The sequence below is a fragment of the Pocillopora damicornis genome, chromosome 11, assembly GCF_964200805.1.
Source record: "Pocillopora damicornis chromosome 11, jaPocDami1.2, whole genome shotgun sequence".
Lineage (NCBI taxonomy): Eukaryota > Metazoa > Cnidaria > Anthozoa > Scleractinia > Pocilloporidae > Pocillopora > Pocillopora damicornis.
In genome coordinates this window covers 14,664,770-14,679,772 of record NC_142680.1, presented here as the reverse complement: position 1 = coordinate 14,679,772, position 15,003 = coordinate 14,664,770, and the positions used below count along the sequence as shown (strand labels likewise).

The 15,003-nt window shown below is 40.2% G+C and overlaps 1 protein-coding gene, 1 long non-coding RNA gene, 1 other non-coding gene and 1 pseudogene across 4 annotated transcripts; 1 reads left to right on the top strand and 3 right to left on the bottom strand.

Moving 5' to 3' along the window:
• Positions 1-2,049: 2,049 nt before the first annotated feature.
• LOC149037720 (uncharacterized) lies at positions 2,050-3,586 on the top strand. The gene is made up of 3 exons (XM_089186378.1): positions 2,050-2,316; positions 3,149-3,395; positions 3,477-3,586. The coding sequence occupies exons 1-3, from the start codon at positions 2,050-2,052 to the stop codon at positions 3,584-3,586; spliced, it is 624 nt and encodes a 207-aa protein (XP_089042504.1).
• A 450-nt stretch (positions 3,587-4,036) lies between these two features.
• Positions 4,037-7,464, bottom strand: LOC149037719 (uncharacterized; annotated as a pseudogene). The gene is made up of 5 exons (XR_016180771.1): positions 7,038-7,464; positions 4,935-6,518; positions 4,702-4,840; positions 4,470-4,603; positions 4,037-4,261 (listed from the first exon to the last, which is right to left on the bottom strand). The product of XR_016180771.1 is annotated as an uncharacterized LOC149037719 (transcript).
• Positions 7,465-7,481: 17 nt separating this feature from the next.
• Positions 7,482-8,194, bottom strand: LOC149037718 (uncharacterized). The gene is made up of 3 exons (XR_016181418.1): positions 8,093-8,194; positions 7,742-7,810; positions 7,482-7,519 (listed from the first exon to the last, which is right to left on the bottom strand). It is a non-coding gene; the product is annotated as an uncharacterized LOC149037718 (long non-coding RNA).
• A 1,553-nt stretch (positions 8,195-9,747) lies between these two features.
• On the bottom strand, positions 9,748-9,821 carry Trnas-aga (transfer RNA serine (anticodon AGA)). Its single transcript has one exon. It is a non-coding gene; the product is annotated as a tRNA-Ser (tRNA).
• Between the last annotated feature and the right edge of the window lie 5,182 nt (positions 9,822-15,003).

The following is a 15,003-nucleotide window of genomic DNA, read 5'->3' as shown; positions in this document are numbered from 1 at the left end:
AGGGAAACGTGAGGCAACTGAAATCACTTAGCACTGGCACAAGTCGACCTAATAGGCACAACGCATATCTTATATCTTAGTGGAGGATCGAAAACAGGAATGGAATTGGTGATATTTTCAATGACAATTATAGTCCAGTGTAAGTGCCAGTTTCACATTCGCAGGACAAAAGATTAAAGCAACGCTACGGCCTAGCGCAAAAATTTTGACACAAATAGTCAGTCGAAAAGCCGCTCAACTACATAAAATCACTGTTGGTACAATCGTACAAAGCAATCTTTTCTCTTTTCAGAGACACAGTTTTCCCTTTTCAGATACAATGAACACACACTTGAGTGTGATGTCACGCATTCCAATTCGTACATTGATGATCAAAACAGCACAACTTCAGCACTTGGTAATTTTTCAAATAACATTTTCGCCTTTAATAGCTTAAGGGCACACATTTTCTTTCATATGGCCTCTGCATTGATTCATTAAATTCACACAAGTGCAAATTACAGAATTAACTTTTTCGAAAATAACATATTTCTAATTTACAAATGAATCATTTCCCTTTCGCAAATTACCGATCCGATTAAATTAATCTCACAAAGAACACGTTTTCATTTTGTTCCGTTTCGCAAATATTACTGTAAGCCCTCTCAGAGACAATGACAAAACGACTTCGACATTTCGCAAAGACTCGAGAGAAAACTTTCCAATTTCTGAAACAGTCAGAGTTCGATAAGTGTTTGCTGACTGCAGGCCAAATCAAAATATTACGCACTAATAGGAAAAACCAAATTGCACAAATACAGTTTTAAGTGTGCGGGCTGTGCGGAAATGGGCAACGGTAACTTTTCTGTCTACACATGTTATAGCACCTTTTATTGTGATTGTATGTCATCAAACAAAACAGTGACCGTCACATAACTAAATGGTGAGAATTTATCATTTCCTGAATGTGGCATTTTTTTCCCCCATATTTACTCTAGAGACCTAGCTCTTTCTGTATATGATTTCGATGAACTTCGAGTAATCCACGCTTAACGGCCGCCGGAATGATCACCAAGAAGGGAATAAATTGGGGCTGCAGTTTTTGGACGCACTCAACCTTACAATGAAAGTATACGTTTCCTAATCGTCCAGTCTTTTGTTCTCCATTCTGCCAGTAGGCCTGTCTCGTGCTTGATATTATGACGAGGTCTTCTGGTGGGTTGGGAATAAAAAAGTCTTCACCACGCCTTAGTTTCAAGACACCCTTACACCCGTAACACCTTCTCACCAGAGGGCTGCATCTTTTGAGAAGGGTCAACTGGAAACTACCTTCTTGAACTGCCGGCGTTGATGTGTTGGGGCTTTTATTCTGCAGATAGAATAAAATTAATGGCATTTTAGTTAACAGCTAAGATTAGTCGGTGGCTGCGTGGGAATTATGCAATGAGCTGACAGTCTCACCGGATGCTAAATCTTTATAAACCTTATATCCAGCGGACCATTTCTACAAATGAAAGGTTCTGTGATTAGGAGGACTGTTTTTTTCGACTTGCCGCGCATTATCACTACAAGCTTTATTTGATAGAGTTTTTATTTCGTTCAACCCAATTAGCTCACTAGTTAGTGAAATAGAACGACTTGCACAGAGCTAACATGCTAACATATAGCGGGACTTTACCATGATCATAGTCGATATAAAAAATCAAACAGTTGGCAGCATAATCACACAAAAAAATTTGAAACCTTTCACCGATCTAAAACCCGAGATAACAGAATCACGCATTACACCCTGTATTAACTGTGAATGATCCTTACAATATACACTCGATTGCAAAAACGTTGACACCTTGAAAGCATAAACCGTGAACGATGAGACCCGACGGATTTGTGGGTAGTGTTTAAACAATAACCTCATTTCCATCATGATAATCAATAATTTACTATTCTTATTCTTTGCAATAAAAAATACATTGCTGGAAAAAAGAAAAAGTATGCCCAAAGCATACTCGGACGATTTACGTTTAAGAGCTTCATGTGTTCCTTGGTTATAACATTGAGGATACATCCGGTATGCTGGCAATGTCACCAAGCTCGGTAAAGAGATTAAAAAAAAAATTTGTGCGCACGGGTGAAGTTGTGGCCAAGAAAACTGGAAGACCTTTGGATCTGGTTGGAATGCACCCGCGTGAGGAGCTCGTGATGATGGAAGCTATGCTAGAGCACCCAGAGAAGACACTGACTGAGATTGTAAGAGAAATTATGACTGTATTCGGAAACCGTTTTCAAGTGTCGACGGTTTGCCGATACTTTCAAAGAAACGGCGTTACAAGAAAACGGGTAAGCAGTTATCGGCAGGATTATTATAGACCTTTTAACGTGGGGATATTTGGTGACTCAGAAGAATAAATAGCTTTGTTTTTGCACAACAAGCCTCGGCCAGACGCGAATTTAGAGAGAGGTTTGCTTTGCAAAAACAAAGCTTTTTATTCCCATAAGACTCGACATGGCCGCTAAGTGACAAAGGCCAATTAACTATGATAGGATTGACAGGGAAAAAGTGCCTCTGCTCGTGCTTTTTTCATATTTCTTCACGCGCCAGTCTTTGCCAATCAACAACGTCAAAATGATCAAATTTACGTATTTTTGGAGAACACGAAGACATGACAGTTTCCTACCTATGAACTTTAAACTCGAGTGGAACCTCAGTAACAAGAAACAAATTATGCGTAATGGAAAAATATTAAAATAAAAAGTAATTTAAAAGAAGGAGGGTTGTTTTTTTAAGTGGCGCTTTTGTCTCTGTTGTTGCCGTGGTGGTAACTGAACTGCCCATTATTCCAATCAATTTTGTCACCATACTGTCTGAAAATGAAGTCTGATCAGTGAGGGCACATTTTATCCTCCACCTTCAACTGAACACCAAGTTTAAGCTAAAGTCCCCCCAAACTAACACTAGTGTAACTATTTTTCCACCTTAAGAAAGTTGCTCGACAACAAAGCGAATGGGCGAACATCAATTTTCGTGCGGATACTTGTCTCCTACATGCAGAGATGTTTGTCTTTCTTGATGAAAGTGGATTTGTAAGTATAACTCAAGGAAACCTTATTTTCACTTGTCTTTACACCCCTTTGTTTTTGAAGATTAGAGGTATGTTTTATTCTTTTTAAGGATCGTCGACTTACAAGGGGATTTGGCTACAGTTTCCGAGGTTATAGTGCCAAAGTGAAAAGGAAGCATACAAATTGGCATCCACGAATTACAGCCATCCCAATTGTATGCACTGAAGGCTTGCTTGAAATTGGTATTCATAGAGGAGCAACAAATGGAGATGTCTTTCTTCAGTTTGTTAATGAGAAGCTTGTTCCGAACCTTCAGCCTTTTAACGGTGCGAATCCTCGCTCCGTAGCTATAATGGGTATGACATAAATCGTTTAAAGATTTTTTAGACCATATTATAGATTTAAGACAATTTTTAATTTGTCATTGTTGTTCTCAGATAATGCAGCCATACATCATTCACAACGTGTTGTTGATGCAATAAACGCTTCCGGTGCACTCCTTATTTTTCTTCCACCTTACAGTCCGAATCTGATGCGTTGTGAATGAGTGATCGCACTGGCAAAGAGCTCGATACGAGAAAACGACCTGGTTTGGGAGCAGTGTGATGAACCAGAGAACATGGTTTTTGAAGCCTTTATGCAAATAGCTGATGAAGACATTGCAAACTACGTTCGGCATTCTGATGAAGTCGATTTTATTTAGCTCATTAACTAATTTTGCGCGTTCTTTGTCGAATTGATCTCTTGCAATGATTTCTTTATCAAATAGATCCTTCAGTTGTGCAATCTGGTTATAGATCATACTTCGTAAACGTAGCTGTGGAAAATGAAGAAAAATAAATTACATCTGTAAGGAGTGCAATTTTCTCTTTTTAAGTAGAGGTGACGAGTGTGCTTTCAAAATTTATGAATCTCGAGCGCAAGATTTAAAAGAAAACACGCCGGTTTCAGAGTTTTGTTGTTGCAATTAATGGCAGCAATTGCAACGACAAAAAAATCACTCTCCAGGATTGACTCGCGCTCTTTGTTCGCAAGGTGGAGTATCAAGTGAGAGAGTTACCTTTTCCTCAGCACCCGAAATTGAGTTTAATGTTGTTTCTTTCGTTGAAGACTGAGCTGAAGAAGATGAAAGTAGGTCAACCGTTGAACAGCTGGCTTTATTCCTCCCGGTAAAGAAGGAAACCTGAGGCATTTCATCCTCGCTGTGATGAGTTTTATTTACCTGTAGTAATAATAATAATAAAAAAAAACAGTCAAGGCATACAATTGTATTTTTCGTCCATGAACAATGACGGACAAAGTTTGTAATTTAAAATAACAAATGTACGCACATGCTTTTAAAATATGTAGTTTTTGAAGAGCCAAATTCAAACATTGGATTAATTTTTTCTATTTTACCAAAAGAAATTTTTTTTTATGTCCAAGCTTACCAACATTTTTGCCCAACATTTCAGTTTAAAGTACGCTAATGTTCCTCCGTGTTTTACTCGCAGTCGCGCGAGTCTGTTTTCGTAGGAGTCATGGTTGTCCTCTTCCATACTGTCACCGCCGTCGATAGTGTCGTCTGAATGAAAAACAAAAAAGGAGGACATTGTTTCCATTAAACATTGAGTAATTTTGTAACAAGCGGGAAAGACAGGCAATATGGTTTTCCATTCATACCTGAATTTCTCTTCCTCTTTGCTTTAACGGCTTCCCTTCTTTCTATCTCGCCCTGTTTTCGTTCGAAGGAACTGTGTGGATCCACCCATAGGGTGATCCATCCATTCTTAACACTTCTGTAGGCGTCGTCCAACTTTTTCTGTTTTGATGTCACATTTTCGTCACTTATGTAGCCAATAGTTAGCGACGTGCAATTAGAAGCGGGACTTAATTCTTCTGAATAAACTGCAAACTGCATACGATGGAGCATCAATTGCCTCGTTTGCCACATAACGTGGCAAATTGTCTCCTCTTCCAGGATCGGGATGGATATTTTCTTCTTTGCGCGCCAAAATCAACGATGCACGATGGTACATACGTGCTAGAATACTGAAGGGAACCCGGATAATGCCAAAATCTTCCAGAGGCAAACTCAATGGTGACATTGTGTCCGCTTCATTTATGTTTTCCGGGTCGATAGGAATTATGTCAACTGTCTTTACTGGGAGATTGTGAAATTTTTTGAGCGCCGCTTCCTGTTGCGCTCTCGTCTTCCTGTAAAAGACAGACTCCTTCATTCCCTCTTCCTCGTAATTTTGTCCATTTTTAGCTCTCCGAGCCCAATAAATGCTAAATCCTCTTCTGTTCTCTGTCTTTTCACCACCGTCTGCAGCAACCTGGCAAATTCGGGAATGGAAAGCTTCCTTTTCCTTGTAAGTTGTTTCTCTCTTTGTAGAACCGAGTTCATACATTCATACATTCATTTCCGTTCTGATCGTATACACCTGGAGGCCAGCCTAGACCAGCCATGGATCTCAATTCAGCTGTCATCATTTGCCTTATAATTTCCGCTTTATACTTGCAAAAGTAAGTAACAAAGCGCTCTGAGAGTGGGTGTAAGGAAAGCCACTCCTCCTTCATTTTTTCCAGATTGGTCACGAACTGGGCGTGGCTTTCCGAGTCTATAAGACCAGGTACCCTCTTACAACCAATATCTCTTCCGAAGATGTCACTTAGTATGACTTCTGATTGTTTGTCCCGTATTCCAAGTTCGTTCATTTTTGACACTATGTTGTCTTTCATATGCAGGTCACAGAGTAAATGCCAGGCATAAGGGAGAGGTCTACCGAAACCCTCACCCAATGCCTTTTCTCCGTCAGTACCATATACTAGAACATTTTGGGTTTTTGCATTTAGCTTTATCATGGTAGACGAGAGCTCGAAATAGCTGGATGGTTCTTTTTTGTGGTGAACTAGGGTTGGTCCAATCCGGACTGGATTCTTGTCTTCTTTGGTTCGGAGAAGGAGATGCCTGTATGTAGTAAGAGTCACATAATAGTCTCCAAAACTGAAAGTAGGATCGACTCCTAAAATACTGAACTGGCTAGGATTTGTGCAAAATCTTTCCAAGTCCTTAAGTTGCTGGTCAGTCGTTAGGACAACACAAGGATCTGACGAAGTCTCTACCTTACGGACGAAGGCATCCTCTTTGTCTCTGTTTCCTTGCTTCAGCATGTCTATCAGCTCGAGTGTAGAATCCCCAGGTTGCTCTTCCATGGTTTTTTTAATGTTCTTTATCTGTTGTACATTTCTGGCATGGCTAGCTGCGTTTCTAAAGTCTGAAATTGTTCCCTTTTCTTCGATACCCTTGAAAAACACCGTCTTGGGAGGGTCAGATTTCGCGAGCTCTTTTAACCGCTCCATGGTAGTATGCGAAGTGCGGTAATACTCTTTGGAAAGACTTTAAGAATTGCCATGTGGTTTAACTTTAACTTCGTGTTCATTATCATCAAAAACATATTTCAGAAGAGCAAAATCGTGAATCGTTCCGTTGGAATCTGAAAAAGGAGAAGATGAAATTAATAAAGGTTTTGATAGTTGAATGCGCTTGGTAACCAGATGTTGTGCACTGGTGTGATATGTTGTATTGATTAAAACCCCCTTTTGCTGTACAGATTTGTTACGTTATGACTAATGAGGACGTAAATTTTTTTACGGTGAGGTTTTGAAGATGGACGTTTTTCACTCAAATATAGAAAAATTTTGTTTTGTTTTGTTTTTGTCAATAATTTTGTTTCCTATTTTTGGCCACACACCACTTTTCGGAGCACGCCATAGTTTACTTATTTCACTTGAGCAGTTTGACCTTTGGTTTGAATTGACTTTCTCTTTCTTCGGAAGCTTTTTTCATTATCCATGTTACAAATGTCTTACTAACCTCAACTGTTTATTCATTGTAGCAGGGACCTCTCAAACTGACTAATGACCTCGCAATCGCTAGGTTAATACCGCTAGGCCTCCATTTGAGATTTTTCCATAAGGACCTCACTGTTATTTATTTGTTAAAATAGTCTTACCTGTCAGATAAATGAAAATCCTTTGCAAATCGGGGGAGGATTCATTCCTGTAGACGCTTCTCGTACATTTATAGACCTGTGCCTCATGATCATCATATTCTGATTGGGAAGCCTTACGAACGGGATTCCTCTTGGTGGAAGCACGGTAGTATTGCTGTTTCGTCCCAGTTGGATTCCATGCACCAAGGTCGTCAGCCAGAACATTTTTAAAGTGCTTTATGTGTGGGGCAGATATGTCCACCACAAAGACAGAATTTTCGGAGATAGCGGAAGGAACAGCACGTGCAATAAGTTCTCGAGGCAGATGGAAGAGGATATCTACCACTTTCTTGGAGGCCAAACCCTTACGCAATCCCCGTCGGTAGATGGGAACCATTGGGTCGTCTTTCAAGTAATCAGCTCCTTGTTCGTCTTCACTGCTATCGCTGGAGTCATTCAGCTGGTGTGTCAGCACTTTCTTATTTACCTTTTCAGCCACATCTCTATGGAAGACAGTAAAAGAATTTCATAGGTTTCTCAAACGCCACAGCGGGAGAGCAAAATTCTCTAACGTTTCGTGCAAGGTGTGGTGATCTTTCACCGACATCGTATTGAAATAATCAGACAATTAAAATACACCCTTCAGAGTTAATTGTTCGTAAACACGTTCAATGACTCCACTGTTATCACGGAAATTTTATGGTATATATGTTTGAGTGACTCACTTTTCTGATGCAAAGACTGGTTTGAAAAGGCACTCATCGCTGTCGCTCGTCTCAATATCCACACACACCCTTGATAAGAAAAAAAAATCCGACTGATTTATTGTTAAGTATGATTGTTTGAATTGTATGAAATAATTTAAATACTCCAGTCGAAAGTCGAGAGCAGTATTCTTGATTGTAACTTTTGTTAATTGAAAGTTCGGGTCGCATTTGCCACCGGAAAACTTGCTCGAGCAAACGGCCGTCGAGTTTCGATTAATACAAGCACAAAAAAGCCCATTCTCTTGACAATAACATATATTGTACGGAAACGTAAAGGAGGGCACCAATAATATTGGCAACCAGTGTTACCTTTTGACTGGCGAATCAATGAGCGTCAAGTCTACTTTCTCAACCACAGCGGTTTTCTCATTAGGTATTTTGCCTGTAGTCTTGTTACAGTTGTCATCATGCTAGAAGAGAATATGACGTCAAATTCAGGAAACAAGCACTAGCGGAGGACCCGACCAATTTTCTTTTTGCAAGAGGCCTACTTCTCTATACGAGAAACAACCTAAAGGGAGAACTGAGGACTCCTCTTCACAATACATGTTGCGTTTTAGAAATCAAATCATTTTATATTACACGCCCGGGATTTTCTACCTATCAAATATTTTTCCAAGTTAATTTAACTTCAAAACCCTCTGCTTCCAGACACCGAAAAATGTATTGTTAACAGATGAACTGAAGCACGTGACTAATATAGCAGTACAGGCTTAAATGGAGAAAAATTGGCCCCTTGTAAGCTGTCGAATGCCAAAAGATTCAAACTTCAATTTTCAGGATTCAAAGTTCCAAATATTACCTGACAAAAATTTGATTTTTGTTGCCCGTGAAAATAGATTCTTCTCACGTGCTCTTATTTTCACGATCGTGATCGGAGCGCGAGATCTGGCCACTAAGCAAGCCTTGGTTTTCGCGTTAACAGTCCACTTAAACAATTCAAGTTCTGTCAAGTAAAATTTTGACAACGATAAGAACATTTTACCATTAAAACAATCCCCAAGAACAGGAGACTCAGCGGTTACTTCTGCATCACAACGAATAACATCGCAAATTGCTCATAACATTTCCTGTATGGTTTGTGCCATTTCACTGAAAGGTTCGTGCCAGCTTGCACAGGTTATTTTAAACGCAGCCCGAAAATACTTACCCAAACACGCCTGTCCTCCTTTTTGTACTTGCAGCAGAATCCCGAAGTGGGTTCTTCATCGTCTGAACTATCCACCTACACAAGCAGACTACTTGTCATTTTTTAATGAACAGACTGAAAAAGCCATCCTTAGCCCAACAGATTGCCCTTCCCTGGATTTGCCCTTAAATAACATATCAAGCAGTAATGAGACAACAGATTTCCCGTGATTTTTGAATGGCAATTAACATTGCCTCCTCCTCGTCTTCTGCCTGGTACTTCCTCCACCAACTGTTTGTCTTCTGTCCCCTTACCGCATCAGCGTACGATTTCGAAGATGAATCCATATTTTGGAATCGAGCAAAAGAACTGCTTTACCTTTGCTGTTTTTGTCACATACTAAAGGGAAACGTGAGGTAACTGAAAGATGATTCCTGCTAACTCGTCGGTATCACTTTGCACTGGCACAAGTCGACCTAACAGGCACAACGCATATCTTATATCTTAGTGGAGGATCGAAAACAGGAATGGAATTTTTTTAACTTTTCTTTTGGACCATTTTTTTTTTGGGGGGGGAGGCTTACCATTAGCACCTAGGGGTCGGTGGGATGCTGTCTATCAGCATTCAGGGAGGGATGGTAGGAAGACTGTTGTTACTGAGGGAGGGGTGGAGGACGAACTATCAGTACGCAGAGAGGGGTGGGAGGTTTATGTATGAGTAACTACTACTAATTATGGAGTGTTCATTGAATCATACAAATTGTTTTGAGCGGTTTTTCGACCGATTATTACCATTAAAGTTAAAGTAAATTTTGGAGAACTCGGAAAAAATCCGAGCCCCAGATGGGATTTGAACCCACGACCCTCCGTGATCTAGTCGGATGCTCTAACCACTGAGCTACTGGAGACTCTATGGTGAGCAAGGGTCAATTTTATGGGTCTTGACTGGAACCGCATCACGCGGTTACACAGCCAAGTAATTGGTGCGAACTCACTAACAGCATCGCGCTGTCAGATTAAGGCATATCAAGATGCAGCCAACCAACCTCCAAAGAGAGTAAATTAAAGTTAAAGTAAATTTTGGAGAACTCGGAAAAAATCCGAGCCCCAGATGGGATTTGAACCCACGACCCTCCGTGATCTAGTCGGATGCTCTAACCACTGAGCTACTGGAGACTCTATGGTGAGCAAGGGTCAATTTTATGGGTCTTGACTGGAACCGCATCACGCGGTTACACAGCCAAGTAATTGGTGCGAACTCACTAACAGCATCGCGCTGTCACATTAAGGCATATCAAGATGATTATTACCATGTCAAAATTTTTGTGCTGAGTCGTAGCGTTTATTTCATTCTTGCCATGCGAATGCGAAACTGGCACTTAAACACTGGACTATAATTGTTATTGAAAATATCGTCATCTTCCCCTCTTAAGTCGTGCGTGTGCCTGTTTGGTCGACTTGTGTCAATGCTGAGTGATACTCGTGAATCATCTTTCAGTTGCCTCACGTTTCCCTTTTTGTATGTGACTATGGGCCTATCCGCACTAGCGACAAAATTGTTAATATAGACAAATTTTCTGTGGGCGGACAAATTTTTCAAGCACACCGCCGACAAAATTCGTCCCGGCAAAAGCTTGGGAAAATCTACTAAATAAACAAAACTGTGATAAAATTGTCTATCATATGTCGTAAACACTACCATTAGTGAATTTGACAACTTTTTGACAGCTTCAACATTTTTAGTGCGAATGCAACAGAGGAAACAAAAATTTGTCATGACAAAATTTGTCCTTTGATTTTGGCGGGACATTTCTAAATTTGTCTGCTAGTGCGGATATATAGACCCAAAAAAAGCGAAGCAGAAGCGCAATGTCTTTATAAATGGTTTCACAACATGAGCTGTAATCCAGCTGTCAATGAAATTCTCCTGACATATCCAAGCTACAGACAATAAAATTTCCCAAATAAAACAGTACTTCTACGTTTTGCCGACGGAAAATATCGGTAAGCAACAGTGGTCACTGTACTTCCACTTAGCGGGTTACGTAGGTTTTTACACAAGAAGTGATTGGCAGCGGCCCGGGCAAATTGGAAAACAAACGTACGGGAGTCGCGAGGAATGCCTGGTCGCTATTTCCGGTGTGGGTGATTAACTCCTTTGTTTGCGAAACAGATAAAATCGATATTTGCGCTTTCCCATCTTTCCCATATTACAAGTAAAGCAGTGCTTTTGCTCGATACGAGAATATGGATTGCAAGAGCGATCGTGAATTCTATATGCTGCTAAGTTAAGGGCTAAGGACCGGAAATTTCGTGATCTCGTCTGATAAGATGAATGACAAAAGGAAGATCGATAAATTTAGTAGTTGGCCGTTTTTATACTAGAGGACGCATTATCCGTCCAGACGGATAATGCGTCTCTTGTGGTATGCGTCTAGTGTAAAGACGGGACGAATAACAAGACGAACTACGAAAGACGAACGAGATATTCCGCGCGGCGAAAAAAAAAAGAATGGGCAGTAGTGTGCCTTGTTTGGCGGTAAAATTTAAAGATGGCGGCCGCGCTTGAACTTCTCAAATTTTTTTCCCGTAATAGAAAGGCAGAACAAGAGTTTTTAGGTCACCAATATAGGTTAAAGGAAGAAATGGCAAAGAAACGTTTTCGTAGGGAGATGGAGTTCGAAACTGAAGCTTCACAGCCCGCTGTTATGTCAGCAATCGTGATTACAAAAAGCGACAGAAACGAGCGTGGTCCTGATGAGTTGAGGAACGGAAATTGGTGGACAGACGGATATCAAAACTGGGATGAAGAATCTTTCAAGAAAAGGTTAAGGGTGTCTCGAGACACTTTTGAATTTATTCTAAGCAAAATTAAAGACCTTATCGTGAAGGAGCCCACTCGCATGAAGCCTCACCCTACTCCGCCTGCTACCCAGTTGGCTTTATGTCTATACAGACTAGCACACGGGTGCACGTTTTTGACCGTTGGAGATCTCTTTGGGGTTGCAGAATCAACCGCTCACATCATTTTCCAAGACGTTTGTAAGGCCATTGTGGGATGTTTGTATGACAGATTCGTTTACCTGCCAAGAAATCTACTAGAGTGGAGTCAAGAACTGGAAAATTTTCTGGGAAATTGGGAGTTTCCTTGTGTTGGGGGGTGGGATGGGTTTCATGTTTACGTAAGCACTAAACTTAAGAACTTTTACAGTTACAAGAAGAGGTATTCAGTTACGAACATGGGATTCATTGGTTATAACAAGCGTTTTATGTAGGCTGCAGTGGGCGCCCCAGGATCCACACATGACTCTAGGCTTTTAAGAAGTTGTGGTATTTATTCTGACATCGAATCTGGTCACGTGCTTCCTAACAGGTCTTTGAATCTTGACCCTCATGGGGAGATTCCGTTTACCACTGTGGGTGATTCAGCCTTTCCCAACCATTCCTGGCTTTTAAAACCATACAAAGATGGGACAAGGGTACCTAAGCAAAGGTATTTTAACAGGAGACTTTGCTCTGCAAGGGTAGTTTCTGAACATGCTTATGGAATGTTAAAGGGGCGGTGGAGAATTCTCTACAAAAAGACAGAATGTCATTTAGACAACAGTTCCCTCATCATCATGACCTGCATTGCTCTCCATAATCTTTGCATCCACCGAAGTGATCCCTGTAACCCCAGGTGGAGACTTCAGGTCAATGAACTCAATCTGATTCGAAATGGAGATGCCTAAGCTGATGATGGAAATACAACAAGAGAAGCCGTTGCCAATTGGTTGTGGGATATCAGAGAGGAAAGAAATGCAGCCCCTTGATTCTGTATTCAAATTAATAACAAAGGCAAAAACTGAGAAACTGAACTTTACTTGATCCTTAGCAGATTTGATGGAAAACAGGTTTTGTTACATGTAAATAGATTCAAATTTGATATTCAAAATATTTTTCAAACATTTTCCCTTCACAATAGATATAGGAAATAATATTTGTTGATACATTAAGTAGGAACCAGAAGTTTTGCTTTCCTTTCATCCATTAGTGTAAAAATTACTGCTATTTCAAGTTATTTTAAGTAATCTGGAAGTAAAATACTCTATGCTAAAGCAACCAAACAACTAGATAAACTGGTAAAAAGGGGGGAGTAGGACAAAATCATAGGGAGGGGGGTCAGGTTTATTTTTTTATATGAAAGGGGATGGATTATTCTTGAAGGCAGTATAAAATGACATGTATTAAGGCAAAAAAAGGAGGACAAACAACAACAACAAAAATGAACATGAAGTTCTTATATCAACTAAACAAAAACAGCACTAAAGAAATACTTAATTGTCATTCTCAAAAACCGAGGTTGGTTAAAAGCTTGAGACTGCTTAACAGTCTGATATGAATTATTGGCTTGAAATATTATGATGAAAGACTTGAACTGGTATTTTTACCTACTTGACATAAGTTTTTACATCATTTCAAGTCTTTCAATGGTATTTCCAACCAATTCATGACAGTCCAAAGCAAAACAGCCTTGGTTTCAAAGAATAACAAGTATTTTTGCTGCTGTTTTCTTGTTTATTTGTTGTTGGAACTTCTTGTTAACCTCATCCTCATAGGGGGCATACTGGGGCGGGGGGTGGGGGGGGGAGTCATAGCCTAAAAAATAACATTTATTTGAGGGGTGAGTGGAAAAGTAAATGAAAAATTTTCAGGGGTGGGTCAAGAATAAAACTTATTGCTTAAAAAAAATTCCCTCCCCCACCCTTTACATAAATAATGACCAGTCCCTAACCAATACATCCAATTCTATAGAAGTGTTATAAAGTTGTAGTTCCGTTAAACTTTGTAACAATGGTTTGTTTCAATTACAGAACAGTAATGATGTTAGTGTCTGGATCACTGGTTACATTTTGGTACCTTTATCACAACTGACAATAAATGGATTACAAGTAAACACAACTGCCTGTAATAACATGTCTGAGGTTTCAAAACGCAAGAGGGAAGCTCACGACCCCTTAAATTAGCAGTATTGCTCAATAAAGATAAGTGTGATAGAGGACCCTGTCTATAGAAAAGAAAAGTCCACCACCAACTCCTCCATAAACATGAGTCCCCCACCAACTCCTCCATAAACATGAGTCCCCCACCAACTCCTCCATAAACATGAGTCCCCCACCAACTCCTCCATAAACATGAGTCCCCCACCAACTCCTCCATAAACATGAGTCCCCCACCAACTCCTCCATAAACATGAGTCCCCCACCTTTAATGGAACTCTTGCTAATACCAACGCATGGATCTTTGATCATTCTGGCTATCCATGTCTAAAATGTGGCTATCTTGGCTACCACTTGCCACTTGATTGGTTGGAGGGGTATGGCTACATGGCATTGGATTGTAATAAGGTACAAGAGGCTGCACAGGCATTGTTTGTTGTTGGAGATGCTGCTGTGCTCCTTGGGGTGGAGGATTTGAATATTTCATGATGATTTGAAGCATCTTTAGCTCATGCTGCCTATTCAATTCGGCTTGCTCTTTCTGAAAAGCAAGAAATTCAGCATGCCTTTCTTTGTCTGCTTCCATCATCTTTTCACAACGCTTTTGCTGTGATTCTCCAAGTGCGTGAAAACTCTTTGCGATCTCATTTATGGCCTGGGACTGACTTCTTACTCGTTTGTTACGACCTAATGGTTTTACGTCCAATGAATTTTTTAAAACTTTCCTTTTAACACCTTCGGTTCCACTCTCACTTGCGGAGGTTAACTCTTCCTCACCATCATCTTCCTGATAACTGCTATGACTTGTTTCTGTCTGCTCTTCGTCACTGTCTGTGTCTGAATTTTCATGAGACAAAACATCTCTTGCTTTGGAAGCAATTTCCAGGTTACCGTGGGAGTCCGAAAAAATTGGATTTATGATTTTGTACCACTCAGGCTCTTCAATTGGTGACTTACCACTACCTTTCTTGATGCGATCCGTGTATTTACGCCATTGATCTTTTATCCACTTAAATTTCACTCGAAGCTTTTCAACATCAATTCTCAGATGAGTTAAAGCCTTTTTCGATTTAGACTGACGATGTTCTCTGTCATTTTCTTCTTTAAATTCT